The sequence below is a fragment of the Meles meles genome, chromosome 14 (genome assembly GCF_922984935.1).
Source record: "Meles meles chromosome 14, mMelMel3.1 paternal haplotype, whole genome shotgun sequence".
In the NCBI taxonomy this organism is placed as follows: Eukaryota; Metazoa; Chordata; class Mammalia; order Carnivora; family Mustelidae; genus Meles; species Meles meles.
Window position 1 is genome coordinate 13237080 of NC_060079.1, and position 26959 is coordinate 13264038.

General features: G+C 39.5%; 1 protein-coding gene across 2 annotated transcripts in view; it reads left to right on the plus strand.

Annotated features, from left to right (window-relative positions):
* B3GLCT (beta 3-glucosyltransferase) overlaps positions 1 to 18405 on the plus strand; it is a 125769-nt gene extending 107364 nt beyond the window's left edge. The window contains exons 14-15 of one of the 2 annotated variants that reach the window (XM_045978236.1): positions 5423 to 5567; positions 17915 to 18405. In XM_045978236.1, the coding sequence (XP_045834192.1) occupies positions 5423 to 5567; positions 17915 to 18082 (313 nt within the window). In that variant the 3' untranslated portion in view covers positions 18083 to 18405. The remainder of the gene's footprint in view (positions 1 to 5422; positions 5568 to 17914) is intronic. The other variant, XM_045978237.1, reaches the window with a different exon arrangement.
* The last annotated feature ends 8554 nt before the right edge of the window (positions 18406 to 26959 follow it).

Here is a 26959-nt window from a genome sequence, read left to right on the forward strand (position 1 = left end):
CACATGGAATCTCGAGTTCTACCCCAGAGACTTGTGAGTCTGTTTTACCCTTTCTCTTCCTCATTCCCCAGGACCTTTCAGTCAACCCAGTCAGTTTTGTCTCCTAAGTACCACTTATGTCTCCACCTTCCCAGGGCTAGTTGAGGTCACCCCACCTCTTACATGTGTGCTCCTGCCACAGCTCATCTTCTCTGCTCCTTGCTGTCAACCACACTGTAGCCAGAGAGGTCTTTCCACAATCACGTCTGATCCTGTGGCCCTTCTGCTCAGAGACCTTCTCTCACTTCCATTGCTTTTGTTCTTCCCCAAGACCATGGACTCTTTCCTACTGTTGGCATCTAAGATGGCCTTCTGGATTCCTATAGAAATCATGTTGGCCTGGGATTCGGCCTCATTTTAATCACTGCTTGTTTGCCGGGTCCCCTGCCTTGGGACTAATGCCTCTAGCTGGTCTTTTCTCCTCCCTCCTGCCCTCTGACCTAGCTTGTCCCTGAAAGCTGCCGTAGCTTGCTACCCACCTGGGAAGAATTCCTCTCTAGAAATTAGTTCGTCTGGGTTTCATATCATTGATCTCTTCAACAATTCCATAGGTTAATGTGATTTAAATTTTTTTCTTTTTCTTTTCTTTTCTTTTCTTTTCTTTTTTTTTTTGCATTACCATGGGAAGTAAAAATCGTTTGCATTCCTTTATAACCTTTAGAATAAAGTCCAAATTCCTCATCAAGACTTGCTGGGCCTTACACTGTTGGTGGGAATGCAAGCTGCTGCAGCCACTCTGGAAAACAGTACGGAAGTTCTTCAAAAGGTTGAAAATAGAGCTACCCTACGACCTAGCAATCACACTACTGGGTATTTACCCCAGAGATACAAAAGTAATGATCTAAAGGGGCACGTGCACCCGAATGTTTATAGCAGCAATGTTCACAATAGCCAAACTATGGAAAGAACCTAGATGTCCATCAACAGATGAATGGATAAAGAAGATGTGGTATATATATACAATGGAATACTATGCAGCCATCAAAAGAAATGAAATCTTGCCATTTGCAACAATGTGGATGGAACTAGAAGGTATCATGCTGAGCGAAATAAGTCAATCAGAGAAAGAATTATTGTATGATTTCTCTGATATGAGGAATTTGAGAGGCAGGTCAGAGGGTCATGGGGGAAGGGAGGGAAAAAGTGAAACAAGATGGGACCCAGGAGAGAGACAAACTATAAGACAATCTTAATCTCAGGAAACAAACTGAGGGTTGCTGGGGGAGTGGAGGGAGAGGAATAGGGTGTCTGGGTTATAGACATTGGGGAGGGTGTGTGCTATGGTGAGTGCTGTGAATTGTGTAAGCCTGATGATTCACAGACCTGTTTGCCTGGGGCAAATAATACATTATATATTTAAAAAAAAAAAAACTTATTGGGCCTCTGATGACCTTGGCAGGTGCTCTTTTACTTTTCTAGCCTCGTTCACCTGCACCTTCATATTATTTCAGTTCTTCGGAGGCATTTATTCTTTCCTCTTCCCCAACATTGGCATCTACCAGTCTCTGTATAGCACTGTGTCCCCTCACCAATTTTCTTTGTCACCCAGCTCATCCTTCTCATTTTTTTGGACACAATATAGCTATTATTTATTCCTGGAAGCTTTTGGCCTAGTCTGGCCTTTCAAATCTGGGTTTGATGCCTTTCAAATGTACTTTCATAGCATATTATGCAAACCATTATCATTTAATTGCCTATTTACCTTTCTGTTTTCTACCTAAATTATGAATTATTTGAAGGCAACACCTGTATCTCATTTCTCATTATATCCTCACTTCCTAGCATAGGGACTCTCTCTTTTTTTTTTTTTTAACTAGGTACAATGAGTAAATGAATAAACAAATGCATGAACACTGAGCCTTGGTCTTTGTATAACTAATGACTGGTGTAATATTCTGTTTTTAATAGCACTTTTACAAAGATGCAGAAACATTTATCACGAGATTGTCTCATATCAACCTTTGAAGAAAGCTGCAGACATCATGTTAAATGATTTCTCAGTAGACTTTTCTGATGATCTAGCTTAAGAACCAGCATGATTTTTTTTTTTTGTAAACAGCAAATCAGGATCAATTAATGGCTTATAAAACCAATGAATGGATCATGACCATCATTTAAAAATAATGAACTATAAAATGGAATAGAATAAAATAGAGATATCATAGTGTATCACATGTAGTAGGGGTGTATGTTGTTTCATGAAATTTTGTTTCAGTTTTATATACACACAACACATACAAATGGTTATAGTATGAAATGTGTTTCTTGTGTTCTCACTGTGGTTTACAGTCAAGTTTTTGTAAAGCCTTGCCTTCAGCCATCTCCCTTCTGCCCCACGAAGCAGATCCGAATCCGGAGTGTAGACTCCACAGTGATTTATGTGTAGACATTCCGTACTGTTTGGAAAATGAGACCTTTGCAGGATTTGAATGCAGGTGCCTGGCGTTCGCGTCATTGCTTACTCCTTGAATGTTCGGGTATCTGCAGACAGTTTATTCAATAACCGCTTTCCTTTTTGAAATCCTTACCTATGTACGAGTAGGAAGCTATGATCAGGATGTCCTCATATTCTTTGGCAGCCTCCTCGAAGGGGCTGAGGACAGTGTGACCTGGAGACAGTCCTGACCTCTTCATCTGCAGGAAGACCGGGGGGGCAGGCACGTTTCTGATGCCCTTCACCTTCTGTATGTGCTCTTCCTCTGCACGCGCGGACTTGGGCAAGCCCCTGCTTCCCATTTCAGTTTTTCTTTTGCTTAAAATTAGAGTGTGTATATTAAAAGAAATCACATTATTGGTCTTATAGCCGCTCAACATCTTTTTAATATTTAAAAGTTGGCGGGCAGAGTAGACATACCGTGATATGTCTGGTACTTTTCTATTTTGGGGGACAACTTCATTTTGAAATAACCCATCAGCATACTAATAAGCATGTCTTATTAAAGGCTCGTGTGTACTTAGTTTGTGTGAATAATTAATATAAGGCTGTTCTGTGTGAGTAGGGAAAAAATAGAAAAAAATTACTAATAAAGATTTCATGCTTACCTTTTATCTTTCTGTAAAGTTACTTTTCAGAGAGTGGGCCAGGATAAAACAGTGGGCCTTCCTTTTCTTTCTCATTCTGTTAGATGCTGACGAAAGAAAAAAATAAAGTGTTTTATTTAAATCAGGCTTAAGATAAAGATGATGAGAGCTCTGATTGGAATATAAGTACAGTTGGCTCTTAAACAACATGGGTTTGAACTGGGCAGTTTCACTTCTATGCAGACTTTTTTTCATAAATACAGTATAGTACTGTAAATGTATTTTCTCTTCCTTATAATTTTCTTCATAACATTTTCTTTTCCGTAGCTTACTTTATTATAAGAATACAGTTTATAATATATATAACATACAGTGTATTGACTATTTATCTTATCTAAGTAAGGCCAATAGTAGACTATCAGTAGGTAACTTCTAGGGGAGCCAAAAGTCGGATCAGATTTTAAACTGCACATGGGGCTGGCCCCTCAACACAGCATTGTTCAAGGTCAACTGCATTATACTTACTTGGGAAATTCCCCTTAACATGGCCTTGGATAGATGTTTAAGGGTCTGACTCTGGCAGGTGCATATGCTCTTATGTAGGCTCTCTTCCTGGGATCAGGGTGATGAAGGGGAGGTTTGACCCATACGAAGGTGCTATCCCAGTCCCTTATGGGCCCTAGACTCAGAAAGAGAATTTCTGGTGAGTTTTCAAACATGGAGTTTTCCTTTTGGTAGAGTTCACAAGAACTGTGTTTCTTCCTCAGGTACGGTCCTATTTTCTTGTATCAACTTAAACAGCTGCTTTTCCCTCTTGTCTGGTCTTGTTTCACCGTGTCCGCTGACATGTTGGCCAGGGCAGGGAGAGGCCCTCCCTATGTGTGTTGCATCGCCAGCACGTGGTCACTGAACCAAGTTAAAGTGAGTTAAACCCCCAGCTGAGTATGCAATCAACATTTCGCATGAGGGATTGTCTTCAAGGTCTTTGTCCTTTTTTCCTTCCCACTAGACTGATTCATAGAACTCCTTCCCCTCCCCCTGGAAGAAATCTTGGTAAAGGCAGCTTTATTCTCACTTCTTTGATGCATCAAATTCTGCTGAGTACTTATTGTACACAATTCCCTGCATTTGGCTCTGGGAATACGTGGATAAATTATAGACAGTTTTGCCTTCAAGGAAATTGTTGCTTATTGGGAATGAATTTGTGAACCATATTAGTCCCTTCAGCCCTGTCAGCTATTGGATTATTCATACTATGAGAAGAGCCATCACTACCATAGGGCTAGAATAGTCCTGTATTTTAGGACCAATCTGTATTTCAAAAAGAGGAGAATGTATTCCAGGAACTTGGTGCCGAAGTGTTGGGAAGGGCCAGAGGAATAAAATGGTGCCAGGGGCTCTACCGAGAACTCAGTAATTATAGGAAGTTGCTACAGCCCCGAAGGTTGGAAGAGCAAAGCAAAGGCTGTGTTCTGGAGCCTGTGAGTATGGATTGCTCTGGCTGCTTCTGCTTTTGGGTCTCAACACTGCGTCTGAGCCAGTCCTTGCACTAGCTCGCCGCTGCTGCTGTGGTTCTGTTACCAACGTTCTGCTGCCCCAGAGTTGTCCCCCATCGCCTGCCTCCCCACAGAGTCTGCTGGAGCCGGAGGTGGATAGCCTCGCCCAGTATTATTCCCCTCATTGTCAGAATGAAGCTGGGTCTTAGCTGGCAAGGGAGTCTGGAAAATACTATTTTACAGTTTCCAGCCTCCTGCAGATCTGAGGAGGGCACAGAATGGCAGGATTGGGCATGAGTCCCACCAGAAAGTACCCAGCATACCAGGTCAAGTACATCATAGTTCTATTTGAGGCAACTCAGCCTCTCTCACTGTCTCTCTCTCGTTTCTCTTTCTCAAAATCACCTTAAGGGAACGTTCATAGCCTTGAGTCACTTGGACAATGCCTGGTTGTTTCAGTTAGATTTGCTCTCACTGTCAGTCATCACCTGTATTAATGGGCTCATCTGCTTGCTGGGAATGTTGGTGGATTTTGTTATTGACCTCATTGAGAATGCTAAAACTGAAGAACTATTCTAATTTTCCATTGACATATTAGGAAAATAACATTGTAGAGTATTCATTTGCAAAAAGTATATAAGGAAATGAAATTGCCTGTTAGATATGTACAGGCGTCTTCAAAGCAAATTTTCCTTTTATTGAAAGCACAAAACATCTCCCCCAGAATACCTATTAAACATAAAACACTGCTGATGTCAACATCTTTATCAAGAATGTGCCCTCTGAACTCTTTCTTTATTGAGATTAAAGGTCTGGAGGAGCTGCTGCTCTAACTCTTTTCTCTGTCTGCTCTGGCTTCCCACTAGAATGGTCTTCAGCAGAGAAGCAATCAGGAGACTTCTCGCCAGTAAATGTCGCTGCTACAGCCATGATGCCCCCGACGATATGGTCCTAGGGATGTGCTTTAGTGGGTTGGGAATCCCTGTGACACACAGCCCTCTCTTCCATCAGGTGAGAACAATGTTTCTATACTTACCTCAGAGGGAGGGAGGCGGATTTTCTTCTCGCTTAAAGATCCTACTTCATTCCCTTAACATATTCTTCTGGAAACCATATTAAGAACTATGTGGACAGACCCCAGAGGGGCATCCTTAACAGGCCTCTTTGTCCAGAGCGTTGATGCTGTACCATATCCAGCAGGAAGACAGAAGGCAGAAACCTCTGGAAAACAAAATGGTGTTTGATCATTGTCCTTGAATATAGGACCAGGGAAAATCTGCTTCCCCCCGTCCCTATTTTTAAGTTAAAAAATAGATGGCATTTTAAAATTATTAAATTCTATCTAGAGGGGTGCCTGTGTGGCTCAGTGGTTTAAGCCTCTGCCTTCAGCTCAGGTCATGATCCCGGGGTCCTGGGATCGAGCCCCGCATCGGGCTCTCTGCTCAGCAGGGAGCATGCTTCCTCTTCTCTTCTCTGCCTGCCTCTCTGCCTACTTATGATCTCTGTCTGTCAAATAAATAAATAAAAATCTTTAAATAAAAAAAAATTCTATCTAGAAATATATAGGAATGACCTAATATTTCCTGCTGTATATATGCTAAGTGTATGTAGTTCTATACTGTCTTGGGTTTTTACACTGTCCACTGGTTACCTTTTTATTGGGCTTACTCCTCTTTGGTTGCTATTAAACTTAAGTGGCTAAACACTATTAAGCTTCAGTTTAGTATCACAATAAGCATATAATCTGGGGGTGGTTGTTGTCTCAGATGATGTTTACCAGGGATGGTTGGTGCTTCAAACCATCATCATACTGTGGTTTGGAGAAGGGAATCCTCCGTACTCTTTTGGTAGTTTTTTTTTTTTTTTTTTTTTTTTTTTTTAAGATTTTATTTATTTGACAGAGATCACAGGTAGGCAGAGAGGCAGGCAGAGAGAGAGAGGAGGAAGCAGACTCCCCGCTGAGCAGAGAGCCCGATGCGGGGCTCGATCCCAGGACCCTGGGATCATGACCTGAGCTGAAGGCAGAGGCTTTAACCCACTGAGCCACCCAGGTGCCCCTCTTTTGGTAGTTTTTAAGAATTAGGTCAGTGAATGTTCTGATGTTGTAAGAATAAATATGTTGTCAAATTTAGTAACCAGTAGCAAATGCTATCATAGCAATATAGAAAATTGAACATGACAGAAATAGCACTGTAGGAAATAACTTGAACAAGGCAAAGAAAGTGTTTGCATTATCAAGAAAGGCAGAATCCATTTCTGCATCTTGAGGACCATAAGGGAGAATAAAAACAGATTTTCATAATAAGAAATGTATGAGAAACCTCTTTCTTGGTACCAGTCAGGAGTACTTAACCATCTTTTAAAACCTTGGGAGGTCTCACCCATCTTAAGCCTATGTGTTGTGTTACAGGATGACTTAGAGAAGCAAGTTATTTTCTCTTGCTCTCTTTCTTCCTCTCTCTCATAGAGTTTCACTTCTAGGAAAGGAATGGTAATTAAACTTGTTGGTGTATAAGGGGAATGATTTATTTTTGTTAATAATTCAGCATTAGGTTTTTATAGCAGCCTTTTTCACTAAAGCAAGATTATGCTAGTAAAGAAAATGATAAAGAGAAAAGAAAGAAGGAAAATATACTTTAAGCAAAAATCCTTTGAAGAGAATTTAAAAATGAAAAAAAAATACTGTTATTTCCCAGACTTTAAAGCTCTTGATTTCCCTAATTCACATAATAAATTTTAAATCTTTCCAAAATTGTAAAATATGCTTAAAGCATATCCTCCCTTATAGATACCACTATATGTCTTTAATTCTTAAGCCTCTTTTAGAGAGTTTGTGATGATTTACAAATTATTTCCCATTTATAATGCTTGAACAGTGCTCCAAACAGTGTATTTGTTCATACTGAGAAACACATATAAGGCAAAGAGATAAAAATCCAAGATCCCTGAAGAGTTAGAGAAAGAGTAGGCTTTTGGAAACAGCCTCAGATACAAAATTGCCTGGGCCATTTTTCTTCTTTTTAGTCAGGGGAGGTAATTGTGAAATCATAGGCTTAGAAGGGGACTTCAGGGAATGTCTAGTGTATATTTTTATTAAAAACAAAGGATCTGGAGCATATGGTTTCCTGTTCTTTCAAAATTATTTGCTACCAGTGGGTATGGCAGCATGCAATGGCCAGTGAATCCTCTGCATAAAATTGTTAAAATACTCATTTCAGGACTCTGGAAATAAACTAAAAACACTGAGAAGCATTTATTCCTGAAAAACTGCTAATTGTTTCAGTAAGACCAGCAGAGTATGAGGTCTTCTAAGGCCTTTCTGCTTGAAGCCTCCCCCCACCCACCCCACTCAAGCTCCACCTCTCCAACCACCCCAGCTTGGTTGGAAAGATCAACAACAGTTTAGTCTGTATGGGCCTGGCTGGGGAAAATGGCAGCTTTGCTCTCAGAGGGGGCGCACTTGGTTTGAGTACGCAGAGATTAAAATCCTAAATAGTCAAACTTGGTAAGAAATAAATAAGAAAAATCTGCACATTTTTGGGCCTGAGGTGGCAGTCTCAGATATATGGTAAAGGGTATCTTAGCCAGAAGTTTAATACTTTGTACCCTGGAAATAAGAGAGAAATAACAGAGCTAGAAAAGCTCTCCACAGTTCTCTGGCCTACTGGGAAACCATGCACATGGGACACTGGATGAGCCTGGAAGAAAGTGAAATCCAAGGCATATTTGAGAACCCACTGAGTCTTTGAATGTGCTTTCCAGCCTATACATAGGTAGAAGCCTTACGGGCTTAAGGTTTGAGCATAACCTCTGCCCATATGATATGTTAACCACTAAGCTATTCAAGCACAGGGATGACCCCTAGCAATCCAAGCTATAAGATAAAAGTTAGAACTAAAAATTAAGTGGAGATATCAATAGCCATACACTGCGGTGAAAAAGATTCCACAATGTAAATCCAGGTAAATTACTTCTTAGAAAGTGGTAAAGTTGGGGCACCTGGGTGGCTCAGTCGTAAGGCCTCTGCCTTTGGCTTGGGTCGTGATTCCAGGGTCCTAGGATCGAGCCCTGCATCGGGCTCCCTGCTCAGCAGAGAACCTGCTTCCCTCTCTCCCCCTTTCCCTGTCGCTCTGCTTACTTGTGCTCTCTCTCTAGTTCTCAGTCAAATAAATAAAATATTTTTTAAAAAGTAGTAAAATTAAACAGATTTGTTGTTACAATACATCTTCAAAATAATAAACTTTCAACAGATTATCATGACACAAGGCAAAGAGATGTACTGAGGGAAAAATGTAGGAACAGAAACCAACTCTTGAGTGGGACCACATATTGGAGTTGATAGACAAAGACTTCAAGAAGCTAATGGGGTGCCTGGGTGGCTCAGTGGGTTAAGCCTCTGCCTTCAGCTCAGGTCATGATCTCAGGGTCCTGGGATCAAGCCCCGCATGGGGCTCTCTGCTCAGCGGGGAGCCTGCTTCCTCCTCTCTCTCTGCCTGCTTCTCTGCCTACTTGTGATCTATCTGTCAAATAAATAAATAAAATCTTTAAAAAAAAAAGAAGCTAATAAATCATAGCCACAGAATTAAAGGATACCATGTTCATAAAATCAGAAGAAAATATGATTACAATGACTCAACAAATAGCAAGTCTTAATAAAAAATAGAAACTACAATAAAAAAGCAAATGAAAATTCTATAGTTGTAAAACCAAATAATTGAAACGAGCAATTATCTGGGTGGGCTTAATAGTAGATTTGAAATGGCAGAAGAAACAGTGAATTTGAAGGCAGATCAATAGAAATTACCCAGTCCAAAGAAGAGAGAGAAAAATGACCAAAGAATAATGAGCAGAGCTTTAAAATACTTTAAGTATACCAATATACATTTAATGGGAGTCCTAAAAAGTGAGTGGAGAGAGAATTGGATAGAAAATTTTTTTCAAAGAAATAGGGTTGAAACCTCCCAAATGTGATGAAAAACATTAATGTATAGCTCTAAAAGGTTCAACAGCTCAAGTAGGGTAATCATGAAAAGAATCACACAGAGACATGTTATAGTCAAACTGCTGAAAGACAATGAAAAAGTGAAAGTCTTAAAAGCAACCTAATGATAAGGGAAACAAAAAATATAGTTACTAGCTGATTTCTCATTAAAAATAATAGAAGACTGAAGGCAGAAGCAAAAAAAAAAAAAAAACAAAACAGAAAAAACCAATCAACTAATGATTCTACATCTAATAAAGCTATCCCTCCAAAACAAAAGTGGAATAAAGATATCCATAGGTAAACAAAAAGTGAGAGAGATCTTTGCTAGTAGACCTCCCCTACAGGAAAACTAAAGGAAATCCTTTTTGGACTAAGTGAAAATGGCACATGGTAATTAGAATATATAGGAAGAATGGAAGAATACTGGTTAGGGTTAATATGGAGGAAAATATAAAAGACTGTGTATGTGTTTGTGTATACATATATGTATATATGTGCATATATATAAAAGAAGAAAAGCATGTATGTAAACATACATATTTTCTCTCAATTTCTTTAAAAAATATAAGATTTTTTTAAAAGAGTTTTAAAATTTATTTGACAGAGCGAGACAGTGAGAGAGGGAACACAAGCAGGGGGAGTGAGAGAAGGAGAAAAAGGCTTTCCCCCAAGCGGGGAGCCTGATGCACGGCTTGATCCCAGGACCATGGGATCATGACATGAGCCAAAGACTGATGCTTAATGACTGAGCCATCCAGGTGCCCCTAAATATAAGATTGTTTAAAGCAGTATTTATAATCCTATTATTGGATTTTTAACATAGATAAATGCAATATATATGATGATAATAGTGCAAAGACAAGGAGAAGGAAATGAAGCTATATTGTAGCAATTGATTTTATTGGAATTAAGTCAGTATTAACCTAAGTTAAAGATTCATACTGCTATCCTTGGAAAAATCTCTGAGAAAATGATTTAAAATATATAGTTTAAAATATCAATAGAGGGATTAAATGTACACAAAAAGTGTCACACACTCTGACACAAGTCAGTAAAGGAGAAACAGAGGGACAAAAACCATACATGCAGAAAATAAATGGCAAAATGATAAAAATACAGGTATATCAATTATTACATTAAATATAAATGGACTAAACTCCTTAGTCAAAAGGCAGATATTACAGGTGCCAGGGTGGCTCAGTTGGTTAAGCAACTGCCTTAGGCGTAGGTCATGATCCCAGAGTACCAGGGTTGAGTCCCACATCAGACTCCCAGCTCCATGGGGAGTCTGCTTCTCCCTCTGAACTTCTCCTCTCTCATGCTCTCTTTCACTGTCTCTCAAATAAATAAAATCTTTTTTAAAAAAAACGGATATTGTCAGATTGCATAAAAATCAAGATTTGACTACGTTGTCTATAAGAGTCAAGTACAGTTGAGATTCATAGACACAAATAGTTTGAATGTAGAAGGACAGGAAAAGATGTACCCTGCAAACAGTTAATCATAGAGAGTTTGAGTGGCTATGTTAAACACAATACACTTTAAGGAGAGGAATATTACTGGAGAGAAAGAGGGACATTTCATAACCAAAAGTCAATATATTAAGAAGATACAGGGGCGCCTGGGTGGCTCAGTGGATTAAGCCGCTGCCTTCGGCTCGGGTCATGATCTCAGGGTTCTGGGATTGAGCCCCGCATCGGGCTCTCTGCTCCGCAGGGAGCCTGCTTCCTCCTCTCTTTCTGCCTGCCTCTCTGCCTACTTGTGATCTCTCTCTCTGTCAAATAAATAAATAAAATCTTAAAAAAAAAAGACACAATAATTATAAATGTATATGTACACCTAACAGATCGTCAAAATACATGAAACATAAATGGACAGAATTGGAATGAGAAATGGACAAATACTAACTACTTAACTGACATGGAATCTTTCATCTGACAACAGGAAAATGCGCATTCTTTTCAAGTGTGCATGCAGTGTTCTAAAGGATAGATCACATGCTGGGTCAGAAAAACAAGTCTAAATAAATTTTAAAGGTTTGAAAACATACAAAATATGTCTTCCCAGCAATGGAATGAAATTAGATATCAATGGAAGAAAAATGAGAGAATTTCAAAATATTTGGAAATTATACAACACATTTTAAAATATCCCTGGGTCAAAGAGGAAAATGTAAGGAAGATTAGAATATATCTTGAATAAAAATGAAAACAAAATATAACAAAAATTTTAGCATAGATATGTAGGGATTGGAGGGAAATTTATAGTTTTAAACATACTGGAAATGGATAAGGATATTAAATCGCTAAACATCTGCATTGAAAGCAAAAGAATATTATCATTCAAATCTGAACCTTTAAGTGGAATAAAAGAAATATTAAAGTTTAGAGCACAAGTCAATATATAAAAGAGAAAAACTGCATAGAAAATCAAGTTAAGCCAAAAATGAGTTATTTTGGAAAGAGCAGCTAATTTGGTAAATTTAGCTAGACTGCCCAAGAGAAAAAGAAGACACAGATTACCAAAGTTAGGAATGAAAGAAGGGACATCATTGCAAATCCTACCAAAATTATGCTAACCAGTTAGACAATTTAAAAGAAATGGGAGAAATTTCTTAATCACACTCATTAGCAAAACTGTCTTTAAAAGAAATAGAAAAAGTATTTGAACCTACATACATTGACGGAATGGAATTAAAGGAGTGAGATTACTTCCCAGTTCATTTTATGAGGCCAATATTAGCTTAATATGCCAAAGATGCATATTGTTGGGGTGTCTGGGTAGTACAGTCAGTTAAGCGTCTCTTAGTTTAGGCTCAGGTCATGATCTCAGACTCCTAAGATGGAGCCTCACATCAGGTTCCACACTCAGCAGGGCGTCTGCTTGGATTCTCTCTCTCTCCCCTTGCTCCTCCCACACCCCCTCCCACATGCTCTCTCTTTTGAATAAATAAATCTTAAAAAAAAAAAAAGATAAAAAAGATGCATATTGTTATCCCTAGAACAAGAATTTAGAAAATCACTCCAAAAATATTGCTAAAAAGGTAACAGGAATTAAAATTGTATATGACAAAAGTAAACTACAAGCCAGTATTACTCTTGAACACAGATGGAAAAATCCTTAACAAAATACTAGCAAACTGAATTCAGCGGTATATGCCATCACGAGCTGGCATTTATCACAGGAATGCAAACTTGGTTTAATATCCAAAATCAATTATTGTTATATGCCATATGAGTAGAATAATGAATAAAGCCACATGAGTCTCTCAATAGACACAGAAAAAAATGTTTGACAAAATCTAACATCACTTCATGATTTAAAAAAAAAAAAAATACCTTTCAACCAAATAGAAGTTCCTCAATCTGATAAAATGAATATACAAAATACCAAAATTGGGAACAAGGTAGAGATGTGTGTCTTACCACTTTTATTCAGCATTGTACTCAGTGGTTCTAACCAGTGCAATAAGATGAAAAAATATATATATTTACACACACACACACACACACACACATATATATATATATCTATATATAGTAAGGATACAAGTTGGAAGAGAGGAAGTAAAACTGTCTTTATCCACAGACCACATTATCTTGTATGTAGAAAATCCTACGGATCTGCCAAAGGGGAAAAAAAAAAAAACTACCAGAAATAATAGATGAGTTTAACAAGGTTATAGGCTACAAGATCAATATATAAAAGCAATTGTGTTGTTTTGACCAAAAAAAAAAAAACAAAAAAAAAACTGTAGATGAAGAAAACAGTGTCATTCAAAATAGCAGGCAAATGAATAAAATACATCAGGAATAAATTAAAATGGAGTTACACTGTACACTGTATAATAAAATTCTGTTGAGAGAAATTAAGATCTAATTAAATGAAGAGATCTATACCATATTTATGGATTGGAAGACTCAATATTGCTATTGCAATTTTCTCCATTGATTTTTTAATACCATTTAAAATACTGGGATACCTGGGTGCACGCAGTTGGTTAAGCGTCTGCTTTCAGCTCAAGTCATGATCCCAGGGTCCTGGGATCGAGTCCCACACTGGGCTCCCTGCTTGGCAGAAGCCTGCTTCTCCCTCTGCCCGCTGCTCCCACTGCTTGTGCTCTCTCTCTCTCTCGCTCAAATAAATAAAATCTTTTTTTAAAAAAGAATTTTATTATTTCATCTTCTTCACTTAAAATTAACTTATTCTGAATGCCTAAAGGAAGTGTTCTGGATCAGAGATAGATTTTTACATTAAGTACCTCACAATAAATAATAAGCACATCTTTCCCCCACTCCCACTCCCACTGCCCCTTTGATCTAGTTTTTACCTCCAGGGCAGTAGGATGAGGGCCAGTTCAATTGGCCTATGCAAGTGGTGAGATACCCCATCAGCAAGGGACAAAGAAAAACCCGTTTCCTCTGTTTCTAAAGGGAAATGCTTTTTTACTTCAGCATTTTGGTATGCAAATAAACACCTTATTCTTCCTTGAAATGTAAATATATCCCAGGGTGGAAAGTGTTCAGGTTTTTCTGGCACCTTGGGGCTTACCCTCTGGACCTAGTTCAGGGATAAAACCCTTGGCCTCTCCAAGAGATAAGGGAAGTTTTACTCTCCTTTGGGATCTGAGCCGTTAACTAGACAAATGGAATGTGAAATGTTTCTTGTGGGCTATAGGGCTTTTTTTACAGGAAATTTGCTAGTATTTTACAGGTCAGCTGGTGCTAGAGCAATTATGTATTTCCACATACAAAAAGTGAACTTGGAACTTAACCTCACATCACACACAAATAGTAACTCAAAATGAATCATTGTACAAAATATAGGAGATAAAATTATAAACCACCGAAAAAAACATAGGGATAATTCTTTTGGACCTTAGTTAAGGCAAAGTTTTATGGCATCAAAAGCAAGATCTATAGAAGGAAAAATTTATAAATTGAAATCATGAAACTTGAAATAAAACTTTGCTCTTCAAAAGATATCCTTAAGAGAATGAAAAAAAAAAAACCCATAGATTGGGAGAAATGTTTGTAAATCATGTATGTGGTAAAGGACTTGAATTCAGAATATATAACAGTCTTTTACAACTCAGTAAGAAAATCAGCTGCTGAGTTTAAGCTGGGTAAAAAATTGAACAGACATTTCTCTAAAGAAGATGCATAAACAGCTAAGTACATGGAAAGATGCTCAACATGATTAGTCATTAGGGAGATGCAAACTTAAATTCACATGTATAGAATGCCTATAAGCAAACAGACCATTCCCAATGCTGCTGAGGATATAGAAACCTGGGCCTCTAGTGGGAATATAAAATATAGTTAGTTTGGAAATGTTTTGGCAGTTTCAAAAAAATTAAACATATATGTGGCAGGCAATTTATGACCTAGATCTCATTGGTCCCCTCCTGTTGATAATTCATACCCTACGTTTTCCCCTCTTTGGAGTATGAGCCAATAGCAAGCATATGGCAAAGGTGATGGGATGTCTCTCCTGTCATTATGCTGCAAGGGATTGTGACTTCCATCTTCCTTGTAGATGTTCCCTACTTCCTTCCTGGCTTGCAGGTTTTGCTGAAGCAAGTTGCAAGGGGGCAGGGTATGAAAGTGAAGCCCTCAGCTCAGTAGCCCGCAAGGAACTGAGTGTTACCAGTACTTACTGACGGGGCTTGGAAGTGCATCTTTTCCTACTTGAGCCTTCAGATGAGATTATAGAGCCTGGGCTGACATCCTGATTACGATCTGGTGAGAGACCGTGAAGCAGAGGTCCCAGCTATGTGTTGCCAAATCTCCTGGCCCATGGAAGCTGTGTGATGATAACTGTTGTGTTGTTTGTATGGTGTTTCCACTTAGTGTAATATATTGCTCAGCACTAAAAGTAATGAACCACTGATGCATGCAGCAATGCTAAGTGAAGGAAGCCAGGCTCAAAACATTCATAATGTATGATTCCACTGATAAGAAATTTCTAGAAAAGGCAATACTGTAGAGAAAAAGCAAATCAGTGGTCTCTTGGGGCTGCCACTGGGGCAGGGATTGGCTGAAAATGCATGGCAGGGAGTTCTGGGGGAATGACAGTAGTCTTCTAAAACTGAATCAATATGGAAATCTACTAAAAGTTTTCAAACTACCATGCCTGTGTGTGAATTGTATGTAAATTGTATGTCAATACAGCTATAAAAATTGTATTTGTCTAAGCAAATACAAATTTAATCTCTGTTTTTTGCACTGTTCAGTGTGGTCTAATATTTACAGATTAAGTTTTAATTTCACCCAATGTATGTCCTTCCATACATTTTACGCCATCTCTCTCCTCCTGTGCAGAGCTTCCCACCCTGCTCCATGTCTGTTCCCAAGGTCTTCTCCCTCCACCCAACCCTGCCTGTTCCCCACTTCCTTTTGGCATTTTGGGCACAGAAATATGATTATCAGAGTCCGTCTAGACTTCCTGGTGTTACAGATGCCTCTGTGGACATATTCCACTTCTCTAGGCTTGTCTTCTTCTTTTCCAAAACCGCATTTGCCAGAAATGATTAGCACATTCTGATACTTAGTAAACCAGCTCCTCACTCATGTGCTAACATGCAGCCGCAGTCCCTTCTGGAATCCGCATTAACAGAGGCAAAGATGTTATAGATTTCTTTTTTTCCTGTGAGTTGCATTTGTGTCTCTGAGAGTTCATTTTTAAATGTGAAAAACGAGCCAAGATTTGTTTGCACGATTTTTCTTTCTTCTGGGAGCATTGTGGAATTGTCTGAGAACAAAATTGAGAGTTTGTTTTCCCTGGGGTTTCTTCCAGGCCAGTAAACTCCCAGAGGGCGTTGCAAGCGGATATCACGTTTGAATCTCCTCAGCTGATACTCAGAAGTTGCTCAAGTCTGTTAGACATTATTCTAGTGTGTATTGTTGGTCTTTGGTTCACTTTCTAACTTTAAAATTGCCTTCTTAGATTTTTAGCTCCACGAGCACTTAGAATCTTTAAAGGACAATGCATGGTTCCTATGGAAGTTCTCTGCCCAACACACACCGTCATTTTGAACTTCCATGCAGAGGTATTAACACTCGTTGGAGCAGGATATTTGTGCCGTCTCAGGATAAAGTCCCCCAAGGAGGTCAGGGCAGCTGAGGGACCATTGGTGGACCAGGCTTGTGGCCACGGAATGAGGACCAGCTGCAGGCATCCTGCTTGAACTAGGAGCTGGGCTGGTCACCTGCTCTTGTCCCAAGTGCAATAGGTGTTAGACCTGTTGCCCTAAGAAACTTACGAATTCTGTGATTTCCGATTTTCTCATCTATAAACTGAAGATCAATCAGGATACTCTGATCACCTTGCAAGGTTGTTTCAAGGGTTGAATGAGATAAAATTTAATGAATTTTATAAACCACTTAAGAGGGTTTATGTAAGTATTCACTGCAAGCATTTAAGCAGAATGTAATAAAATACTAGCCTAGAGAGGACTTGTTTTCAAAATGCTTCCTATCTAGATTTAATAAAGCCAAGACTGTTTTAGTATTGATAAGTCAGTGAGTTACTAGAGAACACAGATGGGCTGTATAAATCTGTAAACAAGATAAGCATTGAGAGAAAGGTGGATGCTTTGTTTAGAGAAAAAAAAAAATAGTGTCTAGTTTCTCTTTCCTTCCATACTCTGAAGGTTACTTCAATCTCAGCCATCCTAGGCTATGTCTAATTATGCTTAAACTTCATTTTGTAAGTTCTAGAGAATCCTGAAGTGATGGCAATGCAAAAACTTTTTAGGCCCTCTTGCAAACTGCTTCTGATTACTCAATGTTTCCCTTGCCATTTCTGGAATCAGACTAGGTATCTGGTATGCTGAGTTACTTCATCCTTCTCCTGGATTCCTGATGAGCTCTGCATTTTCCTGCTCTGAGAGACATACACCTAATTACACGTCAGGGCAGTGGACAGGCAAGGGGAGCCCCCGGGAACTCTTCACCCCTGCTCCCCCTCCAGACACACACAGACATTCCAGGTATGGCCAGTTTCTTTAGAGAGGCCTGAGAAATAGCAGTTTTTCTGCCTTTTGCAGAAGTTATAATAGTCACTTAAATGACTGACCAAGGAAGGCTTTTTATATCTATTACCATGGTTGAGAAATCTCCCAGAGGTATGACTATGGAACACAGAAGCAAAAAGTGGTACATTTGGGATATTAAAGTAATCGGAGATACAAAAGCAAAGAGCCTTGCCTCAGAGAGAGGGTAGTGGAAAAGATCTTCTTTTTTGCTTTTACATTCTCATAAGCAATATCAAACATTGGCGAAAGCAGTCACTTCATAAATTCAGATAATGCTACTGCAGCAAAACTTTTCAGCGAATACAGGAACGTGATTCTCTTTTCTTCTTCCTGCAGGCTCGGCCCGTGGATTATCCCAGGGACTACCTTTCTCACCAAGTTCCCATATCCTTTCACAAACACTGGAACATTGATCCAGTAGAGGTGTATTTCACATGGTTGGCGCCCAGGGAGGAAGACAAAGCCAGGCAAGAGACACAGAAAGGCTTGAAGGAAGAGTTGTAAAACGAGCTGGCCTGGGAGCACAGTTTGCGTCAGAGACAGAAGCGGAGACGGGCATCTTCCTGCTGAGCTGTGACCATGCCGCTTCCATGGGCCACGGGCCCGGGAAGCCTTCTGACTTTAAGTGGAAGTTACGTATATGGGTATTTTTGAGGGGGGAGGAAGCAGAATCATTGGGAAAACAGATTTTTTTTTTTCTGGGAAAAAAATAATTTTCTTTTGCATTATACAGTTACTGTAATATACAATGATTACTGTGTATTTTCCAAGCTGTGATACAGCAGCTTTATTACTGTCACAGAAAAATAAATGGTACCAGAAGTCTCCTTCCTGTTTTCTCTCTTCATTGTGAAGTGTCAGATGGGCTTGAGACGGGGAAGACATGACTGTGTTTATATATATGCTCTAGACATATATATTCTCTGTGTACTATACACACACGCACGCTTTATGTAGAAGAGGTAACATCGGTTGACATGGATATTACCACGGAGTGAACTTTTTAACCGTATTATTGATGATGCAAATTTTCTGGTTATTCAGCAGGAATAATGCTGTATTAAATATCATTCATAAAACATAAAAGTCGAAATATGGAGTCCCCCGCAGTCTATCATCAGGGTTGTTATGTTTTATCTATTTTTCTGTTTGTGCCTCATAAAAAGAGAATAAGAAGTCTTCTGCTCGAGCTTTCTCTTTCTTTAGAGGTTCGTCTGTGTTTCTATTTCTCCCTGAAGCCCTGTCTTTATGACCTACTTGTAACACGAAAGTATACTGGATGCTGCCAGAAAATAGTGTTCTTGATATTTAAAAAAAACAGTGTTGTTGTGCTTTATTTAAGTCAGTGAGCTCTGTGTAAGTCTCAGGAAGTGAATTAAATTAATTTGTACCTGATGTTTTACTCATTTTTCTTTGAATGTTACTTAGTGACTCTCTCCTGGCTCATAATAGACCCTCCGGTGTACCATGAAACCCGACTGGAAGGACAGCGGGATGGTTTGGCAACTTCCCTGGGTTCTTACAGAATGAGATTTGAACATAATATTTTGAAACAGCTCTAACTTTCAAATCATATCTTTAATACACAGTAATTTAACACATTTGTTATTAATTTGTGAAAAGGACTGTTTTAATTATATAATTCAGTTTTTCTAAGGGTGTTTGCATAAGATTTGATTTTCATATGTCAAACTAATTTGGTCTAGTAAAATGCTTTCCATTTTTTTAAAAATAAAAGTTGCTGTTCACTAACTTTGCTTGTAAGGCTTTTATAGACAAGTGCTGGGTTTTAAAGCCATACCACCAAAAGTACCCATGTGTGTTTTTTAACAGTACATTTTCTTGTAGCTTCGATTGGACTTATTTCCAAAATGATGCAATCGCATTTTAACTGTAGTGCCAGATTAGCAAATACCAGGACTGGCGTGTTTTCAGCGGTCACTGAATGCGCTGGATTCATTTTTGTGAAAGTGGATTCCGTGGCCTGTCCAAGGAATGGATCAGAGATGATCAACGGGACGAGAAGCACCCGAAAGATTTCTAGATCCTGTCAAACTGTTGGTGATGACATCAGCATTGTTGCTGTAGCTGGGATCGTTGTCATAGCTACCACTGCGGACACCATGTCATCAGGGAGAGGACCCCTGGAGGGCCTGGCTGCCTAACCCAGTGGAGAAGAGGCCTGGGCTCTTCCTACTCGTGCCTCCCAACTGTCACACTCAGAATACAGCACATTCATTCAACAGGAGTGAAACGGCATCTCTACGTGGTGACCCACATCGAGCTTTCTTGGGATCAGTGCCTTCTACTGAGACCGGAGCACTTCCTCTGGTACTTGTGGGTGTTTTGTTAATTACGTTTACTTTTTGGAACTATGTGAGCCTAGCCACGAATAAAAGGTCTTTGCCTAAGTTGCTCATTTCTCCAATGTGTTCATTGAGTCCAACCTAGAGTGGGAAGGGCAAGAAGAAAAAGAACGAATAAAGTCGGGGGAAAGTTGGTGGCTCCGTGAACACAGTTTTCTGAGAGAAAAATTAGTAATATATCCTCTTAAGAGAAAACCATCAGACACTGAAGATATATTTATACAAAGCCTGTGAGACCATTATCTAATTATATAACAAGTGGAGATGTTATTTTGGAATGGATTCCCATGCAGTTCCTATCTTAAGAAACACGTTTTGAATCTGAACTTTCCAGGACAGATAGTGTCCTATTCACATTTCTTTTGCCTTTTTAATAGGAACTTGCTTGTTTACTTATTTTTTTGTTTGTTTTATTTTTATCCTAGAGATGTCAACATCAAGGAATAACTGGAATGCTAGTTTTGCTTTTAAGTCACTTCTGATATAACTAAAGCCAAGTTGTCTGACTATGTAGGATTTTTACATCTTACAGCTAAATCAGAAATTCAGACACAAACACAGCCTTTATGGAATGTTCGGGAACATAAAACAATAGCATGAAGTGATGATAAGCTCAAGTACGTAAGTGTCAGTGTTCTCTGAATTCCCAGATTATTGAATACCTTTAGTGCTTCCACATCCAGATTCATTAAAAATTGTTTGTGTTTTTCTTCAAAAATTGATAATAGAAGAATGTGAGAAGAATTTTAAGAATGTTTCTATTGTTTTTCGTTCATAATCAGAGATGTAATTTCAGGGCTCCTGGGTCACTCAGTCAGTTAAATGTCTGCCTTCAGCTCAAATCATGATCCCAGGATCTTGGGATCGAGCCCCTGGTCGGGCTCTCTGCTCAGTGGGGAGCCTGCTCCTCCCTCTGCCTTTCCCACTGCCCTTGCTCATGCTCTTTCTCTCTCTCTCTCTCAGATAAATCTTTAAAAAAATCAGAGATGTAATTTCTGTGAACTGAAATGAATCAACTAGTAGATCATTCGGCCCCTGTTTATTAAACGACTACTATGTGCCAGACGTTCCAGGATGTCCCATATCTGTCCTTGTCGTCACTCTACCCCTGGCATTTTTGAATGCCTGGCACATAGTAGGTGCTACAGTTTTATGTTCCCAAGAATTCTATAAACATGTCACCTGAAAAATGGGTTTTCCTCCTACCTGTAGGAAGTGAAGCTTTTGTATCTCATGTTGTCTTCTAGTGCATGTTTTCCCTTAACAGGCACTTACATTCCTTGTGGGAGCAGGGGTAGGTGCAAGGAGAAGGAATGTAAAGCAGTGAACAAATGAAGGAACAAGATGATTTCTAATAATGATAAATCTCATCATAAATTTTAAGATGGAAGATTGTAGGGAATGTCCACATGTGACGAGAACAATCGCATAGAAAGCAAGGTTGGTACAATGACTACATGGGCAGCCCTGGTGAAACAGGATGGAAACCAGAACTCAGTGGAGGGATCCACTTTGATAGGAGGCTCCACTGACAAATGGGAATAAAGTGTAGACGCAGTTTTAGATTTCCTGACGTGAAAATGGGAGTGTTTGATCACTTCCATTGTGAGATAGTAACCTGCTGAGAGTATTTGACTTTTTACATACGTTTCTTCTTTTTTTTCTTTTTAAAGGCTTTATTTCTTTATTTGACAGACAGAGACAGTGAGAAGGGGAATACAAACAGGGGGAATGGCAGAGGGAGAAGCAGACTCCCCGCTAATCAGGGAGCCTGAGGTGGAGCTCGATCCCAGGACTCTGGGATCAGGACCTGAGCCAGAGAGAGACACTTAACTGGCTGAGCCACCCAGGCACAGCTAATTTAATCTTCACAATAACTCTTTAAAGTAAGTACTCTAAGCACTAAAGTAAGTGTTATGTTTTCCCCAACTTGTGCGAGGGACAACTGAGGCATAGAGAGATTAAGTAACCAGCTCAAAGTCACACAGCTGGCAAGTGGCACAACTGGGTTTCCAGCCAGGACCTTTTGGCTCCAGAGTCTATTCACTGAATACCTGTGCTCGTTTGCCTTTGCCAAGCGGAGCAAGTAACACCAGCATGGATAGAGATGACCAAGAATCCAGGAGTGAATCATAAATAACCCTACAGCAGACAGATTAAAGCCAAATATGATTAAATATCAGATAAATTATAGAAGCAACATATGTTGGGAGGTAAAAAAAAATGAAGAAACTGGCTACTTGAGATTGCATTTTAAATTTCTGTATGATTACTTGGAATAACAATACATGTAGTAAGGGTGAAAGTACTCAGGCACCGGGACTCAGCAGTTCTACTCCAATGCACAGACCCTAGTAAAAAGTCTTACACCAGTGCACCAAGAGGCATGCACGGCAATGTTCATAGCAGCATACACAGTTCAGGAGAGCCAAAAGCTGGAACTAATCTATGTGTCCATTGCTGGAAGAATTGATAAGTTGTTGTGTCTTTATACTATCTTGTTATGCAGCAGTTAATATGAATGTACTCCTACCACAGGAGGCAAATCCATGTTAAGCAAATAAAAAAGTCACAGAACAAAACTTACAGTAGGATTTCCTGTGAATCATTTAAAATCCTGCAAAATGAAAAAGTAAATACAGAGATACACATATACAAAAAAGAAGAAGAAGAAGAAGAAGAAGAGAATGATAAACACAGAATTCAAGAGAGTAATTACCTCTGGGGGAAAGCAAGGAAGTTATGCTCTCAGACATTTGGAGGACTCAAAGGTAACTTGAATTTCTATTTTTTTTTAACTATATTTTTTTCAAAGATTATTTATTTATTTATTTGACAGACAGAGATCACAAGTAGGCAGAGAGGCAGTCAGAGAGAGAGAGAGGAAGAAGGCTCCCTGCTGAGCAGAGAGCCTGACGCAGGGCTCGATCCTAGGACCCTGGGATCATGACCTGAGCTGAAGGCAGAGGCTTTAACCCACTGAGCCACCCAGGCACCCCTTGAATTTCTATTTCTTAAACAGGTTTGTGGGTACATAGGTGTTTATTTCATAAGCAGTCTTTATGCCTGATGTTATAAATACCCTGTTCAACATTTAATTTTAAGGTAATTAATATTTAACTTGATTTAATTAAAAAACCCAAGAGTGTCTTGTTGACCACTTAATGCGTGAGTATTAATTTCCTGTGGCAGCTGCAACAATTTATCACAAACTAGGTGACTTTACAAAAGCAAAAATTATTATCTTCTGTCCTGCCTGTGGAATTTTGGGAGTCTGGCAGCCTTTTCTTATTTCATCTTGGTTCTGTCCCTTTGGATCAAATGGGTATCATTTCTGCATGTGTTAAAATCTCAAAAACCCCATGTATGTCAAAGCGATTCATGCTGTTGGACATGGTGCTCTGACGATCTCATCTCTACCCCTGGTTTCTGCTCCTATGACTGAGGGGATCCACGAGTCATACACTTAACATCTTCATGGGACCCTTTGTGTCAGGGAATACTCTGACCTTCCCATCTCCCCATGGCACTAGCCAAAGACTGTTCCTGCTATGCCCTTGATTTTCTCTTCATAGCATTCTTTCCTCAGCCTCAGTCTCCTAATTTAGGCATCCTTTATGGTCTGGATTGGCTAAAAATCTCCTAAACCGTCAAGTTTAGTTTCCTTTCTGCTTAGCAGTTTCTCTCTTTCCCTCTTTTCTTTCAAATGTGATTACAGGCTACAAGAAGAAACCAGTGCACATTCAATACTTTGCTTGGAAATCTCAGCAAAATACCCAAGTTCATTGCTTAGCAATGTTAAGTAGTTAGTTCTACTTTCCAGTGTAACTAACTGTAGGACATAATTTAGCTAGACTTTCTGCTATTACCAGACCAAGGGTTCATGTTCTTCCACTTCCCAAAAATATCTTCCTCATTTCCTTCTGAGTCCTCACCAACAGGGCTTCTAAAGCTCAAATTTCTACCAACATTCTATTTATAATAATATATATGTTCTCTCACACAACATAGGTTTTCTTCCCCATGCTCCTTACTTCCTGTGACTATTCTCTGGCAGCACCTTTAACATCCATTTCTACCAACAGTCTATTTAGAGCAATGTAGGCTTTTTCATTCTGCAAGTCAAAATTCCTAGAGTTTCTTCCCAGTACCCATGCCAAAGCCACTTGCACATTTCTTAGCTATGTATTAGAGCAGCATCTCACATCCCAGGACCGAAATTTGTACTTGCGGTTGGTATAATAAATTACCACTCTAAGACTTAGAGGCTTAGAACAACTGAAATTTAGACACTTACAGTTCGGGAGTCCAGAGAGCTGAAATCAATATCACTGGGTGAAAATCAGAGTGCTGGCAGGGCAACCCTTCCTTCAGAGGGGAAAAATCCATTCTCTGCCTCTTCTAGCTTTTGGTGGCCGCTGTATTTCTCAGTTTGTGGCACGTCGCTCCAGTTTCTGCCCCTGTGGTCTCACTGACTTCTCTTCTGTCCGTATGTCAAATATCCATGTCTCTACCTCTACATGGGATTGCATTTACGGCCCAACTAGATAATCCAGGATAATCTCCCCATCTGTAATCGGACCTGCAAAATCCCTTTCTTGCCATGTCAGGTAACATGCACAGTTTCTAGAAATTAGGACATGGATATCTTTTTTTTTTTTTAAGATTTATTTATTTATTTGGCAGAGAGAGATCACAAGTAGGCAGAGAGGCAAGCAGAGAGAGAGAGAGAGAGAGAGAGAGAGAGAGAAGCAAGCTCCCTGCCAAGCAGAGAGCCCGATGCGGGACTCGATCCCAGGACCCTGAGATCATGACCCGAACCGAAGGCAGAGGCTTAACCCACTGAGCCACCCAGGCGCCCAGGACATGGATATCTTTTTGAGGGAGGGCAGCAATCAGCCTGAGGCTGATTCATTGATAAGCTCTTTTCAGACATAAGCAAGCAAGTGGGCGAACTGGGGGAGTGTAAGGATGACATGCCCACGCATTCATTCATTCCACAAATACACTGAGCAACTCTATTGTGCCAGGCATTGTTGCTACTTATCAGAAGGCACTGGGTTCTCAGTGGTGCCACTTAGATCATCCCACATCAGGAAACACACACACATACACACACGCATACCAGTCTACTGGACCTTTTCAGACATTCCTATACCTAGAATTTCTTTTCGCTATTTTTACCTTCCTGTTTTATTCCTCCTTTGACTTTCTTCTGATTCCACATCTGGAACTGGGAGTTATTCTGCTCCTTTATGTTTAGGTAGAATAAACACAGGATTGAAAGGTCCTAGCTCTATTCACTAAGCAATCTTGGGTGCTTCATTGGGTGTCTCTGGGCTTCAGCTCTGTAATGAAATGAAGAGGTTTGAACTTGGAAGTGTTATGATACTACTGTCTAAATATAGGGCCCGTATTACTAAATATTCCATTACTAAAAATTCCCAATGGGTGCTATTTCCACATTTTTATACTCCATTATGAAAAGAACTTAATTTTAAGACCTCAAGGCTTTCTAATTAAAATGAATTATCTGCTCTAGCAATCTGGAAAATTGTGTCATATTGAATCTAATCAATTTGAAATATGCTTGGCTTTCATTCATGGATTCAGAATACAGAATTACAGGATAACTGTAATAAGATGCTTTTAAGGTAACATCTTTTTTCTGGATATGAAAATGAACTTTGGCTCACTCAAAAAATATGTATTATGTTTCTATTATGTTACAGATACTGGACATGCAATGGTGAGCCAAGGCCAACAAACTTTGTGTCCTTGTAGACTTTATGATCAGGCCACAGATTACTAGTACTGCTACTAAAACAATATTCATAAACTTTAGTTAATCCTGAGAAGGAGAAGGTCTTTGATTTGAGATATAAAAATTAAAAAAACAGTTTACCAGGTGAAGGGTCAAAAGGAGAACATTTTAGGAAGAAGAAACTGCATATGTAAGGGCCCTGTGGTAGAGGCATTATGGTTTCTTTAAAAAACTGGAAAAAGCTGGAATGCTCTAGGATCACAATGGAGAACACTTTGTAACTTACTTTCTTCATGGAATATATCATGGACATCTTACATACTGTTAAATGTTCTGTAACAAAATCCCCACGTAATATTTCACTGCATATTTATACTATAATTTATCTTAAAAACTCTCTATTGGTTATTTTGCTTACCTGCTGTTTTCACACTTTAAAGATTTAATTATTTGAAAGAGAGAAAGCGTGAGCGTGTGAGTGGGCAGGGGTAGGGGTGAGGGGGAAGGGGTAGAGGGTGAGAGAGAATCTCAAGCAGGCTCCCTGCTGAGGTGGGGGCTCCATCTTATGACCCTGAGATTGTGACCTGAGCTGAAACCAACCGTGGATGCTCAAATGACTGAGCCACCCTGGTGCCCCTGCTGTTTTCACACTTTTGGTTAAGTTTTAGAAGAGATTAAATGAAGTAAGAGAAGTAAGATGACTTGGCTAAGATTAGACATTAAGGCAATAATTCTGAGATATGTAGGTCAAAGTGGGTAGGTGGGGTGTGGGACTTTAACTTTTTTTTTTTTTAAGATTATATTTATTTATTTGACAGAGATCACAAGTAGGCAGAGAGGCAGGCAAAGAGAGAGGTGGGGAAGCAGTCTCCCCGCTGAGAAGAGAGCCCTATGTGGGGCTCGATCCCTGGACTCTGAGATCATGACCTAAGCCGAAGGTAGAGGCTTTAACCCATTGAGCCACACAGGCGCCCCAGACTTTAACTTTTTAAATGAAAAGTGTTATTTTGAAGAAATCAAAAGAAAAATAATAACCATCTCCAGAGCAATTCCTAACTCTTCCTCTCCATCCATCCTTCCTTTTTACATCCCTCCATCCTCCTTTCTCTTTCTTTAGTTGTATATAATCTGTATCCCATTTTTAAAAAAGATTTTGTTTATTTGACAGAGAGAGAGAGTAGGCAGAGAGGCAGGCAGAGAGAGAGGGGGAAGCAGGCTCCCCGCTGAGCAGAGAGCCCGATGTGGGACTCA